Consider the following 16684-nt stretch of genomic DNA (forward strand, 5'->3'; position numbering starts at 1 on the left):
CTTGAGGATGATGACAGATGTATGCCTCAGCCCGGAAGATGTCTGAACTGCCTCCAGGATTTGCAGGAAAGCAGATACAGCCCCAATGCCCTAGACTAAGGAAGAGATCATGATCTAGAAAGAAATATTTAACTTAATTACAGCCTTTAAACAATTAGAAACAGCAACATATGAAAAAGAATTAGGCATTACTATACATGGTAATTACTGGGTGAACTTTTTCTAACATCTGTACTTACTGTTGGCGAGAAGCAGGGAACCAAAAGCAACCACTATAACAAAAATGGCACAGATGGCATCCAGACGCACAGCAAACCACCTTGAGGTTGTCAAGAAGAGAAACCAGGCCTCTAAAGTGTATTTTACAAAGACACAAAACCAGTGGATTATTAGAAAACTAAGCTGTATAATTATGACTAAATTTATTCATGTTAATAATACAAATTGTCAAAAAACCCCAACGTCGCCATCTCCAAGTGCTGTCTGCATGGACATCAGCCTACTGGCCAGTTTCCCTGAAATTGTCTAATTTAGTTTTCACACCAGTAGCAACCACAATAGGAAGAGAAAGAAAAACAGTCAAGGCTCGGAGCATGGTCCACTTATTCAAAATGGAAGCCTCTTCCCAACTCTAGTGAACTCAACAGTCTTATACAAAAAGCAGAAGTACAACTGCATTTATTGCAGCTGGACTAGAGTCTACAGGCTTTTAGCTAGAACATATCACAACACAACTGTCAGAGCTAAGTTCTTAGAAGGCAGCTGCAGCTGGTTAAGCTCCTGTAGGAGCTACTCAATACAGGCAGTGCAGCTATACAGAGGTATTCAGGTTATTAGATGCACATTTTTACACTTGGGAAAGCTCACAGGTGGACATCTCCACTTTGCACTAACTCAGGTGTTGACAATTTGGTACCAAGTTCCATCCCAGGTAGATATGCTACAGTACAAGGTACAAGAGACAGCACAAAAAGACACTGCAATACAGAGGGCAAAGTGAATCCAAGGCCAAAACCAGAAGCAAAGTAGCCATGAGGACTACTCAGAGGAATTGCACTCAGAGGAATTGTTCCAGCTGCTACCAAGTCACAGCAGAAGGTTATCATTCCAACCACTTCTGCCTTGCTTGCCATTACTCCCTGCTAAAGATCACTGCAGTTTCAAACTCTTCAATGCTCTTTAGCCTAGTGCTGGGAACAATTCAGACTAAAAAAATTCTCCCTTCTGGGAGATTGAGAGGTGCTAAGTGTGGTTTTAAACCTGATCATCAACAGCCAGATTATGGAGCTTTTGCTCCATTGATCCTAACTGTCCAGGGAGGTGTGTTACACTGCCAGCTTGAGATGGGTCATTTTGCAACCTCTCTATGCAACAGGGGTCACTGTGCATAAAGAAAGGAATCTGACAGTCACAGGAACTAATAAAGACTCATCGTGGTCTGATGACTCATGGGCTTGCTTATAGAGATGGGCACTGGCAGGAAGGAAACTTGGGTTTGGTCAAATGTCAGCATGCCTTTTAGATGTTTTTTATCTAAAATTTATTTAAGACTCCATTCATAGGCATCCCTCAAAGGGGTTCAAAGCAAATGTCCTGAGTCCTAGGTTCAGGCCTAAATAGAGAGGAAGATACTACTCCAGCCAAAAGTGCTAAACAAAACCATCACTGGCTGGGAGAGCCTTCTGCAATGCAGGAAAGAATTTAAAATTCTTTAGGAGACTAAAAAACCCAGGACTCCAACTTTGTGAGCAGCTATGAAAGGTATTCTCTCGCATCAGCTACTGCTTGCTCACATTTACTATTGAAGAACTATCCAGCGTGAAAACAACTTCAGGAAATCTCTAGTTCAGCCTCCTGCTCAAGCACAGTCAGGTCAGAGGTCAGATCATGTTGCTCCATGCTTTGTGCAGTTTGAGTCTTGAAATCTATACAGATGAAGCCTGCACCTCTGGGCAATCCTTGCCTCTGCTTGACTGTGCTCACAGTGAAATAGCTTTTCCTTGAATTCAGGTTAAAAATCTCTTGTTACAACTTACACCCAAGTTGATGCACCTACCACTACGTACCATGGTGAGGAACCTGTATTTATGGCAATATCCTTGCAGGCACTGGAAGGCAGCTATTAAATCCTCTGTATTCTGTGAACTGAACAAGCCCAGTACCCTCCCCACAAGGAACCCTCTCCTGTTAACACCCTAACTATCTTTGTGGCCCCTCCAGGGAGCTCACTCCAGTTTGTCAGAACGTTTCCCAGAGCTGGCAGTCCACAAGTGGATGCAGTACTCCCAGTGTGGCTAACAAGTGTGGAGGGGGACAATCACTTCCCTCCTCCCCCTGGCTATGCTCCTGTTAGCACAGCCCAGAGGGTGCTGGCCTCCTTTGCTGTCCAGGCACACATTCCTTGTGAGGACCAAAAACCACACTTTAAGCCAGCTCAAAGGCTTGGGGGGGAAAAGACACCAAGATGAAGAGTGTAGGTATACAGAAGAGAGTGACTATAAGCACTGAACCTTGACCTCAAAACCAGGTTCGTGATCTGCCCATGAGGTGTATTATTGACACTTTTGTTCGGGAGACGCACAAAACTGACTGAAAAGTGGAAGTGTTTTTATGTTCCCTGGATCTGACCTCAAAATACAGAAAAGTATTTCACTTAAATGTCATGGTCCTCTTTGTATAGTGAAACATCTATATGCAGTTTATTGCCTAAAGATGTCTTTTATAGAAAACTAAACCACAACTATGTCTTCCCTCGCTATCAGGTATTGTAACACTGATTTGGTCACATATAAAATAAAATGCAACTATAAAATATTAAAAATGGGAAATTCAAGGCTAGAGGTTCCTCCCTGGAAAATGCACTACACCAGTCACAAGTCACTGGGCTCAACATGGTCATTGTGTATGATGCTACAACCTGTTATAAGCTGTACTTCAGAAAGGACCAGCTGGTCTTGTCTGAAACCTTGTAAATCTATAAATTACAAAACAGCAATCAAATATACTTGTATGCCTTACAACAGAGGACAGTCACAATCTTACCTAACAAACACAAAACTGAAAACTTGCATTCTGCTATATCTTGAAGAACATTGCAATAGAGAACATTTAAATAACAGAAGTCAAAGAATCACAGTCCAAACCTGAATTATATTACTTATGCTTGCAGAACACGAATATTTCACACCTTTCAATTATGTTAATTCCGTAGTTTAGATTTAAGCCCTGAAAGCTGCTCAAAGTAAAAAATAAGTTAGATTTATGAAAATTTCCCAAGATTGTTTATACCATTCCAAGCACACTACTTAGTATCAAATGTTTCACAATATAGCTTGTTTCCTCCACATCTTTCTGAATCCTCCCGCTACCGTTCCTTTTCTTAAAGACGGAATCCAGGAAAATGTTAAAAATTATTCTTTAAGTATTCTTATCAGGCATACTTTCAAATGTTTATCTTATACATTGTTAAAACATATGCATGGGTATTCTAAATTATATTACAGCCCAAAGTAAACTCTCTAAATCTAGACAGATAATGTTTTTGTTCTAATACAGGAATTTTACCCTAAAGAGACAAATGCACAGCTCCTACTGATTTTAATGCACATTATATACATGTCGCTGAGGGCATAAGATATTTCCCTCCTACCGTGCAAAGTATTTGATTTTTCACATCAATTCATCACAAACCTGAGTGGAGGTCTTGGTGTGCATCAAATAATTTTTGAAATCTTTCCTCAGCTTTTAAAGCCCGAATAGTCCAAAGCCCCTGGAGGGATGACGACAAGTGGGAGAACACTGGACTTCGAGCTACAAAGGGAAATGAGAGTTAACTTAACAATAGATAAAGGACAACATTTAATTCTTTTTGTACCACACTAATCTTTAATCCTACCACTTTATATTTAAGCATACAAACTACTCTACTGCATCTTTTGAGAATAAATATGCAGTATCTTTAACTAATGTTCTCTTACTCAATTAGAATCAGTCAGACAGGCAGGCAGATTAATTTATACAAAAATGTCTTACATTTTTAACAATAGCTGTCACTGTAGAAATTCTTTGGGCTTTTTTAATGACATTAGGCACCCAAGTTTGTTATTCATAATGCTTAATATTCCATATCATAGTCAAGCTAAAGTCAGGCACAGGAGTCAGATAAGGTCAGAAATACCATTAATATATGCATGCAAGGTCCCAAAGACCAGCAGCTTAGCATATTCTTAACTGGCTTTATTTACAGATAGTTAACAGACATATCCTAGGTTTATCATTATGCAAAACAGGAGTTAAGCATGTAATTCACTAGTTGAGAACCAAGGCAATAAGGAAGTTATTTGCATAGCAAAAGAAAAAAAATTCTTTGATGGACTGTCTATAAAATCGTAGCATTTCACATAATAATAAGTAGGGTTCAAACTAACATTAAGTCCCACCAAACTACATACTTGTGGATTCTAGACGTTTAATATCTCTTGAAGTGTCTAAGAAATATCGTCGAAGAAAAATGAAAAGAATAAATAGTGGAATTAAGGGGATGAGCATCCAAGGAATCACTGCCACAGCCACAGCCACCACACCACAAATCTGTAGGAGAGTCTGGAGCACAATAGAAACAAAATAAAAAACTCTTTGCCAGAAGAATTTAATTTAGAACAAGTATAAAACTATTTAACACTATTGAAACATTTAAATATTTAAACATAACTACCACATTTAAGAGCGGATGCATTGTATAACATATGAGCAACATCTATTTTTAAGCAACTTGGAAAATTTACAGTAATATCTAAATTGACTATTTTTCCAGTTTATGGTTTTCTTCCACATTATTTGTTCTTTAAAATAAGTCTTTACAAGGCTGATTGACTGAAAATTGGTGTCTTTTTTGGTAGACTATTTTGTGACTGCTGTAATAAAGTAATAAATGATCAATGTAACAGACAACTAATCTTTAATGGATCCTAGTTATTTGGTGAATCAAGGATATGTTTTTTCACTCCTGGTAAGAAGAAACTGGTGAAAAACTGGCTTTCAACCTGAGTTGAAAGACTTGACACTTGGAAGAGAGACCTTCAACATAGGCTTGCAATGTTTTCCTGAACACAACATTGTCCCATTTAGAAAGAAAACTCAGGACAGGAGAAAGAAGGCTTTCTCTTCTCAAAGGATTGCAATGTGAAATGCTACAAATAAGAAGAAAATGTTACACACCACAAAAAGTGTCATAAAACGCTTGTTTCACCAGGGTTACTAGAGTGTAATGTAACAGGTGAGGTAACCTGACTTTACTCTTAGAAAACTAGATATAATGAGGAAAACTCTGTTGCTTTGGACAGAGGATCCTCGCCCAACTTTCTGAATTAAATCCTCCATTTCCTTCAGACCCCTTCACATCTCCCATCAAACTATCAGTTTGAATACACAGTCAAAACCATCATCTGCACACAAACTTCTTGCAGAACCCAGCTGTACATGAATGAATGTATGGTAGGAGTCCCATTATACTATAATTAGGATGTGCCCATTTGTTCCTCAAAAAGGGGGGAAAAAAACCCAACCCATACAAAAATATGTACATACAAAAAACCCATACAGTACCAAAACCAGACAACTGAAATCCTAGCTCAAGATTAAATTCCTGTATTGTTCTCATTAACATATTCCTTAGCAATGACAATATTTTCCAAAGATTTTTCATTTTATGGACTGTACAGCAGCCACCTTCTTCATCGCCTCATACAACACAGAATGGGTTCCAGCTAAATTTTGTGGCTGCCTGATTTTTAGGTTTCAAAAATGCATTAGTGACCACTGGGTACTAGCAATGCCTGTCTTGGAGTAAAAATGCTTCCATCCCTTCAACTTTTCCAACTCATAAGCAACACATCAGCAAAGGCAGGTACCAGAGATCTACCTGGGTTTTCAAACACTTCCAGTGGAAGTATCTATGACACACTGCATTTCCTCCTTCCTATTGCACTTCTGGTAGCACACCAAGGCCAAAAATAAGTACAACCTTTACCCGTAAATTTCCTTTTTTTTCCTTTAGGCTTCTCTGCCTTTACCCTAATTTGACCTGACCAAAGAGCAAACCCACACACCTTACACATTACGACTGCACGAGTCAGCTCTAGGCTTAGAGGTCTTAGCTCATGAAAGAAGATTTATCAGTGTTACAGCCCCCCATCTCATAGATCCTGAAAGCACATTTTAGGGCCTCATAACCCTATTAAGGAAAATTCTAAAAGGGAGGCATGGGAAAGGAGCTCTGGAGGAAGTTGCTTTACCACTACACTGCTCATCTGTAGGTTAAGGTGTTGACAGCATCATGTTGTTTGACCTTCTAGATACACACAGCAGATGACAAACATTTTACCTAGATTTCATCAGGAGGAGGCAAGGTGGCAATGAGAGTGCACGTTGTTTCACCTGGATCAATTATGCACATGGCTGCGTCAGCACAAAGCACAACAAAGCACCCTGGGCTCCTCACCAGCACTGCCATCAGCCCTTCTCTGGCATTCTTTAGAGCCATGCAAACATATTTCCTTTTTATCGTGGGCTGAGGAGAAAGGTCATAAAGATTCCTGACCTCCTACAAATTTTCTCCTGTTCTATATCTCAGTTTTTCTCAGTAATGCTCATTATCTCTGCCAAGCCTGCCAGCCATCCACTGGCGAGTTTTTAAAGGTTCCCCCACCTCTATCCTTATCAGCAGAGAATGAAGTCCATTCCTTCCTTCCTGTTCCAAACTCACTCCTGAAACTGCCCAATACATCTGCTGCCTTCTCTCTCCATCCCTTCCTAGACAGTCACAAAAAAGCTGTTTCTGAAGTACACAGTCTGTTCGTAACATCAGCCGCAAATATAGAGTCAAATGTTGAGGAGAGTTGCTTCAAGGAAAAGGATTCTGAGGAAAACAAATGCCTCTTAATAAAAAAACAAAGATGCCAAACTGAAGTTTAGTGATGATAATCTACAATATGTTGCAAAGTGCCAGTGGGGGTGGGAGTGGGAGTAGAACTATTAAGATCCAGCTCGTGTAAACAAAGCCTTGCTATGGCAGAAATACAGGGAAGGAAAAGATGGTTAGGATGACTAAAGTAAAACTCTGACACCGCCTTTGGAAGGAATTTTAGATGAGCCTGCACCACCTTATCATTATAAAAATTTATGATAGGGTGGATCAGTCATGTGTGTTCTTTTTTTTGGAAACCAAACTTGCATATAAATTAACTCTTAATGAAGTAGTCTGAAAGCCAGACACAACCATTTGCAGACTGTAATCATGCAGTCACTGCGTGAGGTAAGGCAAAGGTTCTAGCTCCTGAATTTCACAAGAGACAACCAACCTTTGCAGCTGGAGACCGCCCCAGCTTCTACCAGCTTCACTGTGTGCAGGCTGCAGGACCCAAGATAATCAGCAGGGTGACAATAATGGTGACATAAGTGTCTGGTGTCCTCTCTGGAGACAAACAGCAAGAAACACTCAGGACTGGGTATCTAGACTTCTCATGGAAGAATCAGCTTACACTGGAAAGTTGCATCAAAAGTCCAAGATTGTCCTACATAAAAGAAATATGGTCTACAAACCCAGCACATTTTAATGTATTACTTAATTTTAACTTTCAAAATGTAATGACTGTGTCGAAAGTAATAGTTAAACTGAAAAAAGAAGAAAAGCAACCAAAACAAAAACACAGGAGCTGATGAATTACATTTTAAGCTATCTGCACAGTATTTGAAACAAGGCCACCTTGCACAAAAGGAAAAGACACACTGGCTACCAAGACAAAAAAAGATCTGGATAGTTTCAGGAAAAGACCATTGCTTCCAAATGGAGACATGGTGACCAACGTCCACTTTCAAATTTGCTTCCATTTCCCTGGAGAAAGATGAATCTCCCACACACAGCCAGCACACAGTCTATACCTAGAGTACAGAAAAGCACATGTTGTTTCTGTTGGGTGCTATCCTCTTGCTTACAAGAGTCCTGAGAGATTTCCCTCATGATTTGGTCAGTCACTCCATTTATTGTGGCTTTTTTTTGCTTAAAAATCTCCTCTTTTACTGCAGCAGGCATACCCAACTATAACCCTCTGGGGAAATGAATGCTCTGATCAGCACGTTCACTTGTGAAACATGCTTTTCGTTCACCATCAGATGACCTGCTTCTCCATTATTCTTACAGGTGCTGAGAGTGGTATTCTGGAGTTTCTCTCTCAAACAGGTCTTGATCTAGGAGTAGCAGGTACTTCTGTACCACAACTACAGAGCAGAAAAACATGGTATAGGACCTACTACCACAGGAACCACACTATTCTGGACGTGCAGTTGTTGACGTGGTAGGATCTCCCATCAATGAGACGAGCCCAGGGGATGGGATTCAAGACCTGGAAACCTCTTTGTGGGAGTGCAGATGTGGCTTACACAGTGAAACTTCTGTCCTAGTTTAACAGTTTTGAAGTGATGAACAGAACAGTAAAATTGTTTAGATTGGAAAAGACACTAAGATCATAGAGTCCAATCCTTAATGCAGCACTACCAAGTCCCCTACTACACCATGTCCTTAAGCATGGTCTGTGCATCTTTTAAACACGTCCAAGGATGGTAGTAACTTCCTCTAACCTTTAAGTGCATACCTAATGACCCTATGGTTTAGTATTTTGCTACAAACCACTAACTGTATTTACTTTATGCCCTCTGACTACAGCAAAGTAAACATAATCTAAAGCCCATAAAGGCCAAATTTTGATGACCGAATCCACAGTCAAATCTCACGCAAGAACTGCAGCACTCCAGGACTGGTTTTACCAATATTTAAGCAGAAGCCAAGAACACCTACTCAGCCCCAATTCCGAAATGCTACTCCCTGGGCCTCAATATACACTCCCAAGGATTATATTAGCCCATGGAACTGCCACAAAGCCATACTAATTTAATAACAGCAAAGGCACATGTCCTCAACTTTAGTTTGAACCTTCACTGCATTAACTTTAGGCACTCTCAGTCAGGCTGTGCTGTCTGAAGTAAAGCCATGCCAAGAAACTACAAAACCCCACTCTGTTCATACTTGCTTGGCATTACCCTTCCTCCTCCTTCTCCCCTACCCCTAACAGAAATTATTTCCTTGTTGACTCTGCCAAATAACTGTGTACAATCAATCCTTAATCCAGTTCTGACATTTTCTTTATCCTTGAATGCTTTTTTTTTTTTCCCCTCCAAACAGACTTTTTCAAACCAGACTGTCTGGACTGACTGACCTGCATCTCTGTTAAAGAAAAACTGCACAGGTGGCTGGTTACACTGGGACACCAGAAGACAAATTTCCCTGGGAAGACGACATTGCAATGAGAAGATCAGAGTGACAAACACTCTACTCAAGCCAGTTCCACCCAGAACCACAGTGTAGATTTTCTGCATTTTTCCCCTTTATTACAAAAAGCCACAGGAAACATCCAAAGAAAAACTAGCACCTAAACAATTCTACTTCATTTTACTCACTTAAAGCAGCAGAGTTGAGGTGAGCAGTCTTGTCTTCAAACTACTTTTTAAATAAAATTTATGGGTTTTCTTTTGGAACAGGTTAAAAATAAGTATATATGATTGTTTATACTATTACTTGCATCAAACTGTCAGGAACACATTTGTCTTTAGCAAAAATGCAATGAAGTACAGCAGAACACATGGGATATACAATATTTAGGTGGCATCTCTGACAATGTCCTTTTCTGAAGCAACCAAGGACAGCAATCTTTGACAGGAATGACAGCTCTCAATCAGTGTTAATTCAGCTTCAGGAAAATGTGCATCCTCGAGAAAATATGGAATTTAAAGACCATGACAACCAATGCACTGAAAGGGGGAAAAAAGACACAGCTGGATAAGAAATGAAAATTATAATTTCAGATAAATTGAATGAAGAACATAAGAACTAAATACTGCCAGCTCTAAAAGCTCCAAAAAGAGCAAGTTCATCTTATGTCCTGTGAGATGTTCTCTTCTCAATCCTGCTATTTGCAATTAGTCAACAAGGGGTTACTGAACTAACTCAGTATGTCACTGCAAATAGGCTGAATACATCTGCCAGAAATGTATACAGAATTTCCAATCACAACCTTAATGCTAGCACCTCCTATTTGTTCTCTTCTCTACAAGACAGTCCTTCTGGATCAGTTTTTCCAAGTGAACAAGCATATACTGCGCTCCTCAGGGCAAATGTTTTCTATGCCACCAACATGCTCATTCATTTGACTTGGCATGCATTTTGTCATTAAGTGAGAAGCCTTAATATTTGTTTGAGGCCACAGCAAACTGTGTGCAATTGTTCTTTAACAAGTGACCTTATAATAAAAAGGGTGTTTTCTTTAATACATTGGCACCACCACCACCACTCTCATATTCAAACAGTATCCTATCATCAGAAAACTCTTACCCTACAAGAAGGGATAGAAATAGATTCTCTGGGCACCCTGGGCCAAGAGGGTTAACTGTCTCATGCAGAACATGACTGTCACAGCAGTTTTCAGAAATCACAGTCTGTACATGGTCTGAGACTTCCAGATACCATACTTTTGAAACAGACACATAACCAAGCTCTGAACTTGTGATTCTGACAGACATTTGAAACACTCATCCCTTAAAACTCTGCACTATATTCCTACAACATATAGAGGTTATCTTCTTTCTAAAAATGAACTATCTTCCATCATGAAAGAAGTTTTTTTTTTGCCAGGGATCTTAGGCCATGGTAGTAAGTTACTTCCAGCTAATACAGGTTTTCCATGGTTGTAGCTTTGGCTTTTATCAGAGCCAAAGCTACAGCCTCTACTTAGGCATGCAGCTCCAGCTCATACCCACTGTACAGGGAAACCAATACTGTCATACACAAAATGACAGTGCCAATAGCCATTCTTGTAAATGGCTGTGGACAATATATTTCTGTATTTATAAGCAGCAGAATCTTGAACAGGGTCTTCGATATTCTGAAGTGCTCCTTGTTTACTGCCCCTTGTGCCCCCTAAGCACACCTGCACAGAAGTGTTCTCAGTGATTTGGGCAGCAAGTCACAACTTTGCAATGAGGATCTATGGAAAAGTGAGAAGTTTTCCTGAAGTCAAGGAGTTAGTTATAACTTTACTGTGATTTCCTCATATGAATAATATAAAGAGTTAATATGCTTCTGCTGTTTGTCACTTCTCCTGTGAACAGGCCTTGGCTATATTCTTATATTGCTCTTTCCCAAGGGACAAAAAGTGCACACATAAGAACTATTCACGTAAACTACAGGGGTCTTCATACCATGAAAAATACAATTTTTCTTCCTGTGGAACACCTGAGATGTCAAGCACAACTTTACATGGTAGCTTGAGGAAACAGCATTAATCGGTGAGTGCAGCACATGCACACATACATGCTTTGCTTTCTCAACAGCTCTTGCCAGAACCTGCCTGAAACACTACAGAAAAATGTCTAGTATCACCCAACATTCCCAGAGTTACTCCTCAGGTAGCAGAAAGCATCCATTTTCAATCATATTAATTTAGAGGCATTGTGCCTCCAATATCCACCCCCATTGCCAAGTGTGGTCGCTTCATTGGCTGTTGCATTTGCTTTTAAGATTCCCAGAAAAATGCAATTTTTGCATCTCCTCTGTCAGTCCTTGTTGTTGAGTAACTGACATTTTTAAAGGAAAATGAAGAATGATTTGATGATTTTTGCTCCCCTCCTACCTCTTAGGAGTAATTTCCATGATGTTTCCCCAGCTACAAAAGCCCAAGACAGCGCTAAAGAGCACAGAGCCTTATGAAATCAAAATATCTGATTCAACAAAGGGTATTTTACTCCTTAGTACTGCTACAAGAGGTGTATTTTCCATTATGTCCTTATTCACATGCTTAGCACTTTACCAGCAGAGGCTGATTCACTGATTTTTGTCTTAGTTTTATCCCACTCAAAATACCCTTTTGAAAGCAGATGTTATTTCAGTGAAAATTACGGAGAACATATACATAGAATGAAAACAAGAAAAACCAAAAAAAATCTCACTGGCTTTCAGTTTTCAGGCTATTAGGATGCAGGAGGCAGATCTTGCAGGCCAACACAAAATAATGCAAAACTTGCATAGTAGAAGGACTGGGAAAAGTTAGGCTGTTTGACACCATGAGTAGTAAACAGGGAAAGGATAACAAAAAGCAGCTCATGCCCTCCACAAACAGCATCTCCTATTGCTGCTGCTGGAGAAAAACCACTGTGTTAGACCAGCGTATTAGACAGACCACTGATGGCATTAGCTCATGCTCTTATGGTCTAGTCCATTCATTGACTTGCTGAAATACTGCCCCCTCTTCCTGTGAGGAATTCCTCTGAGCTAACAATGATGTTAGCACTTTTCACCCATGTAATGCACTTTTTATTTTTTTTTTCAGTTCTTTAAAATGTTTAGCAAAACTCTGCTTATCACAGGCACTGCCACCCCATATGTCACAGCTTTGCAAACTTTGTTTTTGAGCCCTGTACTTCCCTGCCTCAGCTCCCTTGTCCCTCATGGCCATAATGCCAGAGCAGCCGTGCACCCCCCTCAAGAATACCTCATTTTCAACTGCATGACCTTTTCTGCTCAGCCAAGTCTAACTTTCACCAGAAGTTAATTCTGGGTCTTTCAACAACTTTAAAAGCTTTGTGCTACTTTCAAACTGTGGGCTCTTCTGTTAAAGAGAGTATCAATTCCTCAGTAACGCAGCTCTCTGCCTTACAGCAACTACAAGCTTTTAAGCATTTTATTGTTGTTCTTGCTATTTAGAAAGACACTATTCATGTATTTATTTTTAGGTGAAATGAAGAACTACTCATATTTCTGTAAACACCACAACAGCCTCTCTGCCACAGCTAAATGAAAACTATGAAAAATCTTAAGGACTACAGCATCAGCTATCCTAAGAAATAAAACTACCTTCTTTTTCCTTCAGATCACACACTCTTTCACAGGAGATATGCAAAAAATGCTTTCTAACCTGTCCCTGACATTTTTCCACTTAACTTCCCCAGAGCTTTGCCACTTTGATAGGGCTATAAAATACTACTTTCTTGTTCAAAACAAACTCCCGACTCATAATTTTTCAGTACTACATGATATCTAGTGATCAGCCATCTCCAAAAAGTTTAACAGTGGTCTGATGCTTTCAGCAGATTAAAACTAATCAGCACCAGCCTCACTCCACCACCAGCAGGTTTCACCCAGTCCAGCTGCTCTGTGCATGTCCAGAACCCAGTGAGTAAAGAGAAATTCCTTGGCAGAAAATAAACATAATTTGCTGTCATAAGTGTGTGCTTATTCTTTATGTGTTACAAATATGCCGCAAACCATCACGAAGGTTTTTCAGAAGGTTTATTTATCATAAACCATCAACAAGGGCACACTTATGAAAGTAACTGACAGCTAAGTTTGATCTGATCCCAAAATCCACACTATTAGTGGGAAAATTGAAAAATTGTTTTTTGAAGTATTATGTTGAGATTGACAGAAGGGTGGACAACTGAACCAACTACCAAACCCAGCAGTCTTACAAGAAGACCTAGGCCCTTTATTTTAGCATATGAGTGACATTCATAGCAAGAGAGCTCTGTTATTTAAACATTAGACTGATTTTAAAAACCATTAAGAAAATTATTTAGGTTTGTGATTGTGAAAGAAAATGAAATAGCTCAGCATCCTATTCTTCTACTGTGCAGGAATAGACATTATTAAGCCCTTGAAAGAGCCTAAATACACAGACCTTTGTATTTCATGAGTACAATCCAAATGAATCAATTTATTTTAAACATTACAAAAATGTCCTTTAATGTAGATGTAATAAAAAGATGTAATAAAAAGACATATGACATTCAGTTACCACCTGAACTCTCATCTTTTGTCATACAGAACTGCCCACACTACAGTCTCCTCTACCTTTTGACAAACAAACTCATCTGGAATTTTCAAATCAGCTGCACAGTTCACCAAGTAGCCACAGTATCAGCTCCAGGAAGAAAAAAGTTCTTATATTGTGCAGATGCACACATCACCCACATCACCCTAGCAGAACATTTCTGTGAGATGAAGGCTTTATTTTTGCTAAAGATAATTCCTTGTCCTACAAGTTTGTTTTGGGCATAAATACGCACAATGATTTAACACACACACACACACACACACACAAGTGTGGCTCAGTAATTCAAATTACCTCCAAGTTTCTCCTTCCTTCTTGAATCAAAAGTGAAATCTCCAATCCTTTTGCCGAACAGTGAAATCCTAATTTGTTTGTAAGCAGACACTGTCCTATCTATAGTATATCAGTAGTTAAAGGCAATCTAGAAGATTTGTACTTATCACCATTTGGAACAGGATTGTTACACTCTGTGACTGACAGCAGAATTAAAATATTTCTGGCTACTGCAAAGTGTTAGAAATGTTAATGATTTTCAGAAGTCTTAAAACTAATCACCAGTCTGAGACACAGAAATGATAGGTTGTGATAACGCTTACAAAGTCAAGGAAATACTAATAAACCTGTAAAAACCTATAACCTATAAAATACATATAAAATACCTATAAAATAATAATAAGAATTCCCACTCTAGCTCTAAAAACATCAGTAGTATATACACAAAGAAAGACAAAAAAGAAAAGGAGAAAACTACAGAAAATAATTTCACTTGCATACATAAATACACTTAGAGAAAATTTCTTTGCGTTCTTTCATTAAAAGAAAAGCAAATGAGAAAATACCTTCCAATAGATATGAACATCCCCAAATGAACAGAATCTCTTTCTGCAACTTTTACAAATTCCACCTTAACCAAAGTGGGGAAATTTCCAAACCACACAGAGCAGGGGGAACATCACTGGGACTGCCACACAACTATCCTGCTTTCTATTATCTGAAAATATATAGAAAGCTGTCGGATCTCAGGATCTCAGTCCTGAGGTGCCGGGCCACCGAGACCACCCTTGGGGGGCCCGGGAGTCCTGGAATGTTGCCAGAAGTGTCTGGTGGCTGGACTTTGGTCCTACACAGGAGACGACAAGGATGAGGGCTTCACCAGGGTGAATGGTGAAGGGATTAGTTAATTAGAGGGTGAGACACAGGGTTTAGGATTTATGTACAGGGGGGTTTAGAGAAGTAAGATGGAGGACTTGGGGTGTGTCCTGTCCTTCTTCTTCTTCTTCTTCTCCTCCATCTTCTTTGGTGATGGTGGCACTTTTGGATTGGTTATTACTGAAAGTGCACCGAGTAATAAGAATAAATGGTATTGGGGAAAAATGATAAATATTGTACACGTAACAATGGGTATAAAGATAGGTGGCTTTACGGAGAGCGGCACAGTGTGCTCATGGCTGACTGCTGAGCAGACCTCTGTCGGGCTGAAAGAACATCTTTTAGATAAACAATTAATAAACATAAAAACCGAAAGAAGAACTGAAGCCTCTTCTCATCCTTCGATACGCGGGCTGTCCCAAGGCCACTCCAGGCCTTTCCAGGCCCTTCAAACAGACCAGAAAAACCCGACAGAAAGCAATCTGATAAAGAAAACACAGAAGCCCACTTGGAGAAGTGATTATTTAAACCTGACTGTAATTTTGTATTTACAGGTTCTAACTATCAAAATACTGCAAGAACAAGTAACACTAAACCTCAATCTGCTCAAATGTTAGAGAAATTAGGACAAAGACTGCACCTCACAATGCTCTAGAAAAAGACAGAATTCCACTAATTGAAAACTATTTTTCAGAGCACTATATTCAAACCACTTGTATTCCAAAAATGAGAAAATGAAAGGAGCCCAGTACAAAACTTTGACCTATTTTTACCACATAAATGCAGAAGTGCAAAAACCAAAAGGAAATGAGTTGAGAAAAACAAGAAAAGCAGTAAAGGAGGCAAGAGGACAAGAAGGTAATGACACCACATGTTCAGTATTATTTTACCTTCCTTCTCGTGTCAGATAAAGTGTTGCACTTTCAAATTTTATTAATACCATGTAAATAAACACCATAAAATATTAAAGCATTTACATTATGTTCCTACACAAATTAGTTTTGTTACAGTAGTGATCTCTGCTGCCTCGACACTAATGTGCTGACAATTGAATGCATGTCTATTATTAAAAAAATTCTACAAATGAACATAAGTAGGAGAAAAAATTAAAAAAAAAAAAAGGAAGGGGTGAGGCAAAGGCATAGGCTGGGGATACATAGCCACTATAGTGAGAACAGACCACAGCTTTCCCTGGAAAACTGAGGTCCATATATAACAGGAATTCACCCACTAGCAGTGACTCCAGATTTCACATATTTTATTCTGTACACACACCACCAATCTGAGTAAATATTCAGTCTGCAGGATGCAAGATACTCACCCTTCCATTCAAAGGAATGTGATGACAGGTACAAAATAAAGAACAGCAATAGCTTTGGCATAGATTATCTCCCACTGCTGGTCACCATCAAGAAGACTAATTGGCTACCAAGATTTAACAATCAAGACATTCAAGGACAGAGAAGAAAAGGTCAATAAAAAACTGCATTATTTAGACAAGTGTCTGTGCTAAACTCACAGCTTCTGCATGTTGGTCTTGGGGACACAAATGCAGCCCAAGCCTCTTCTTCCTGCACTACTTCCCATCCCCTTCATTTGTT

At 39.3% G+C, this 16684-nt stretch overlaps 1 protein-coding gene across 2 annotated transcripts in view; it reads right to left on the reverse strand.

Annotated features, from left to right (window-relative positions):
• Positions 1 to 16684, reverse strand: part of ABCC4 (ATP binding cassette subfamily C member 4 (PEL blood group)) — a 142924-nt gene that overhangs the window by 42589 nt on the left and 83651 nt on the right. For both annotated transcript variants that reach the window (XM_074535621.1, XM_014273652.3), the window contains exons 21-23: positions 4452 to 4602; positions 3691 to 3810; positions 240 to 350 (exon numbers count right to left, since the gene is read on the reverse strand). In XM_074535621.1, coding sequence (XP_074391722.1) covers positions 240 to 350; positions 3691 to 3810; positions 4452 to 4602 — 382 coding nt within the window. The remainder of the gene's footprint in view (positions 1 to 239; positions 351 to 3690; positions 3811 to 4451; positions 4603 to 16684) is intronic.

This window comes from Zonotrichia albicollis, chromosome 2, assembly GCF_047830755.1.
Source record: "Zonotrichia albicollis isolate bZonAlb1 chromosome 2, bZonAlb1.hap1, whole genome shotgun sequence".
NCBI lineage: Eukaryota > Metazoa > Chordata > Aves > Passeriformes > Passerellidae > Zonotrichia > Zonotrichia albicollis.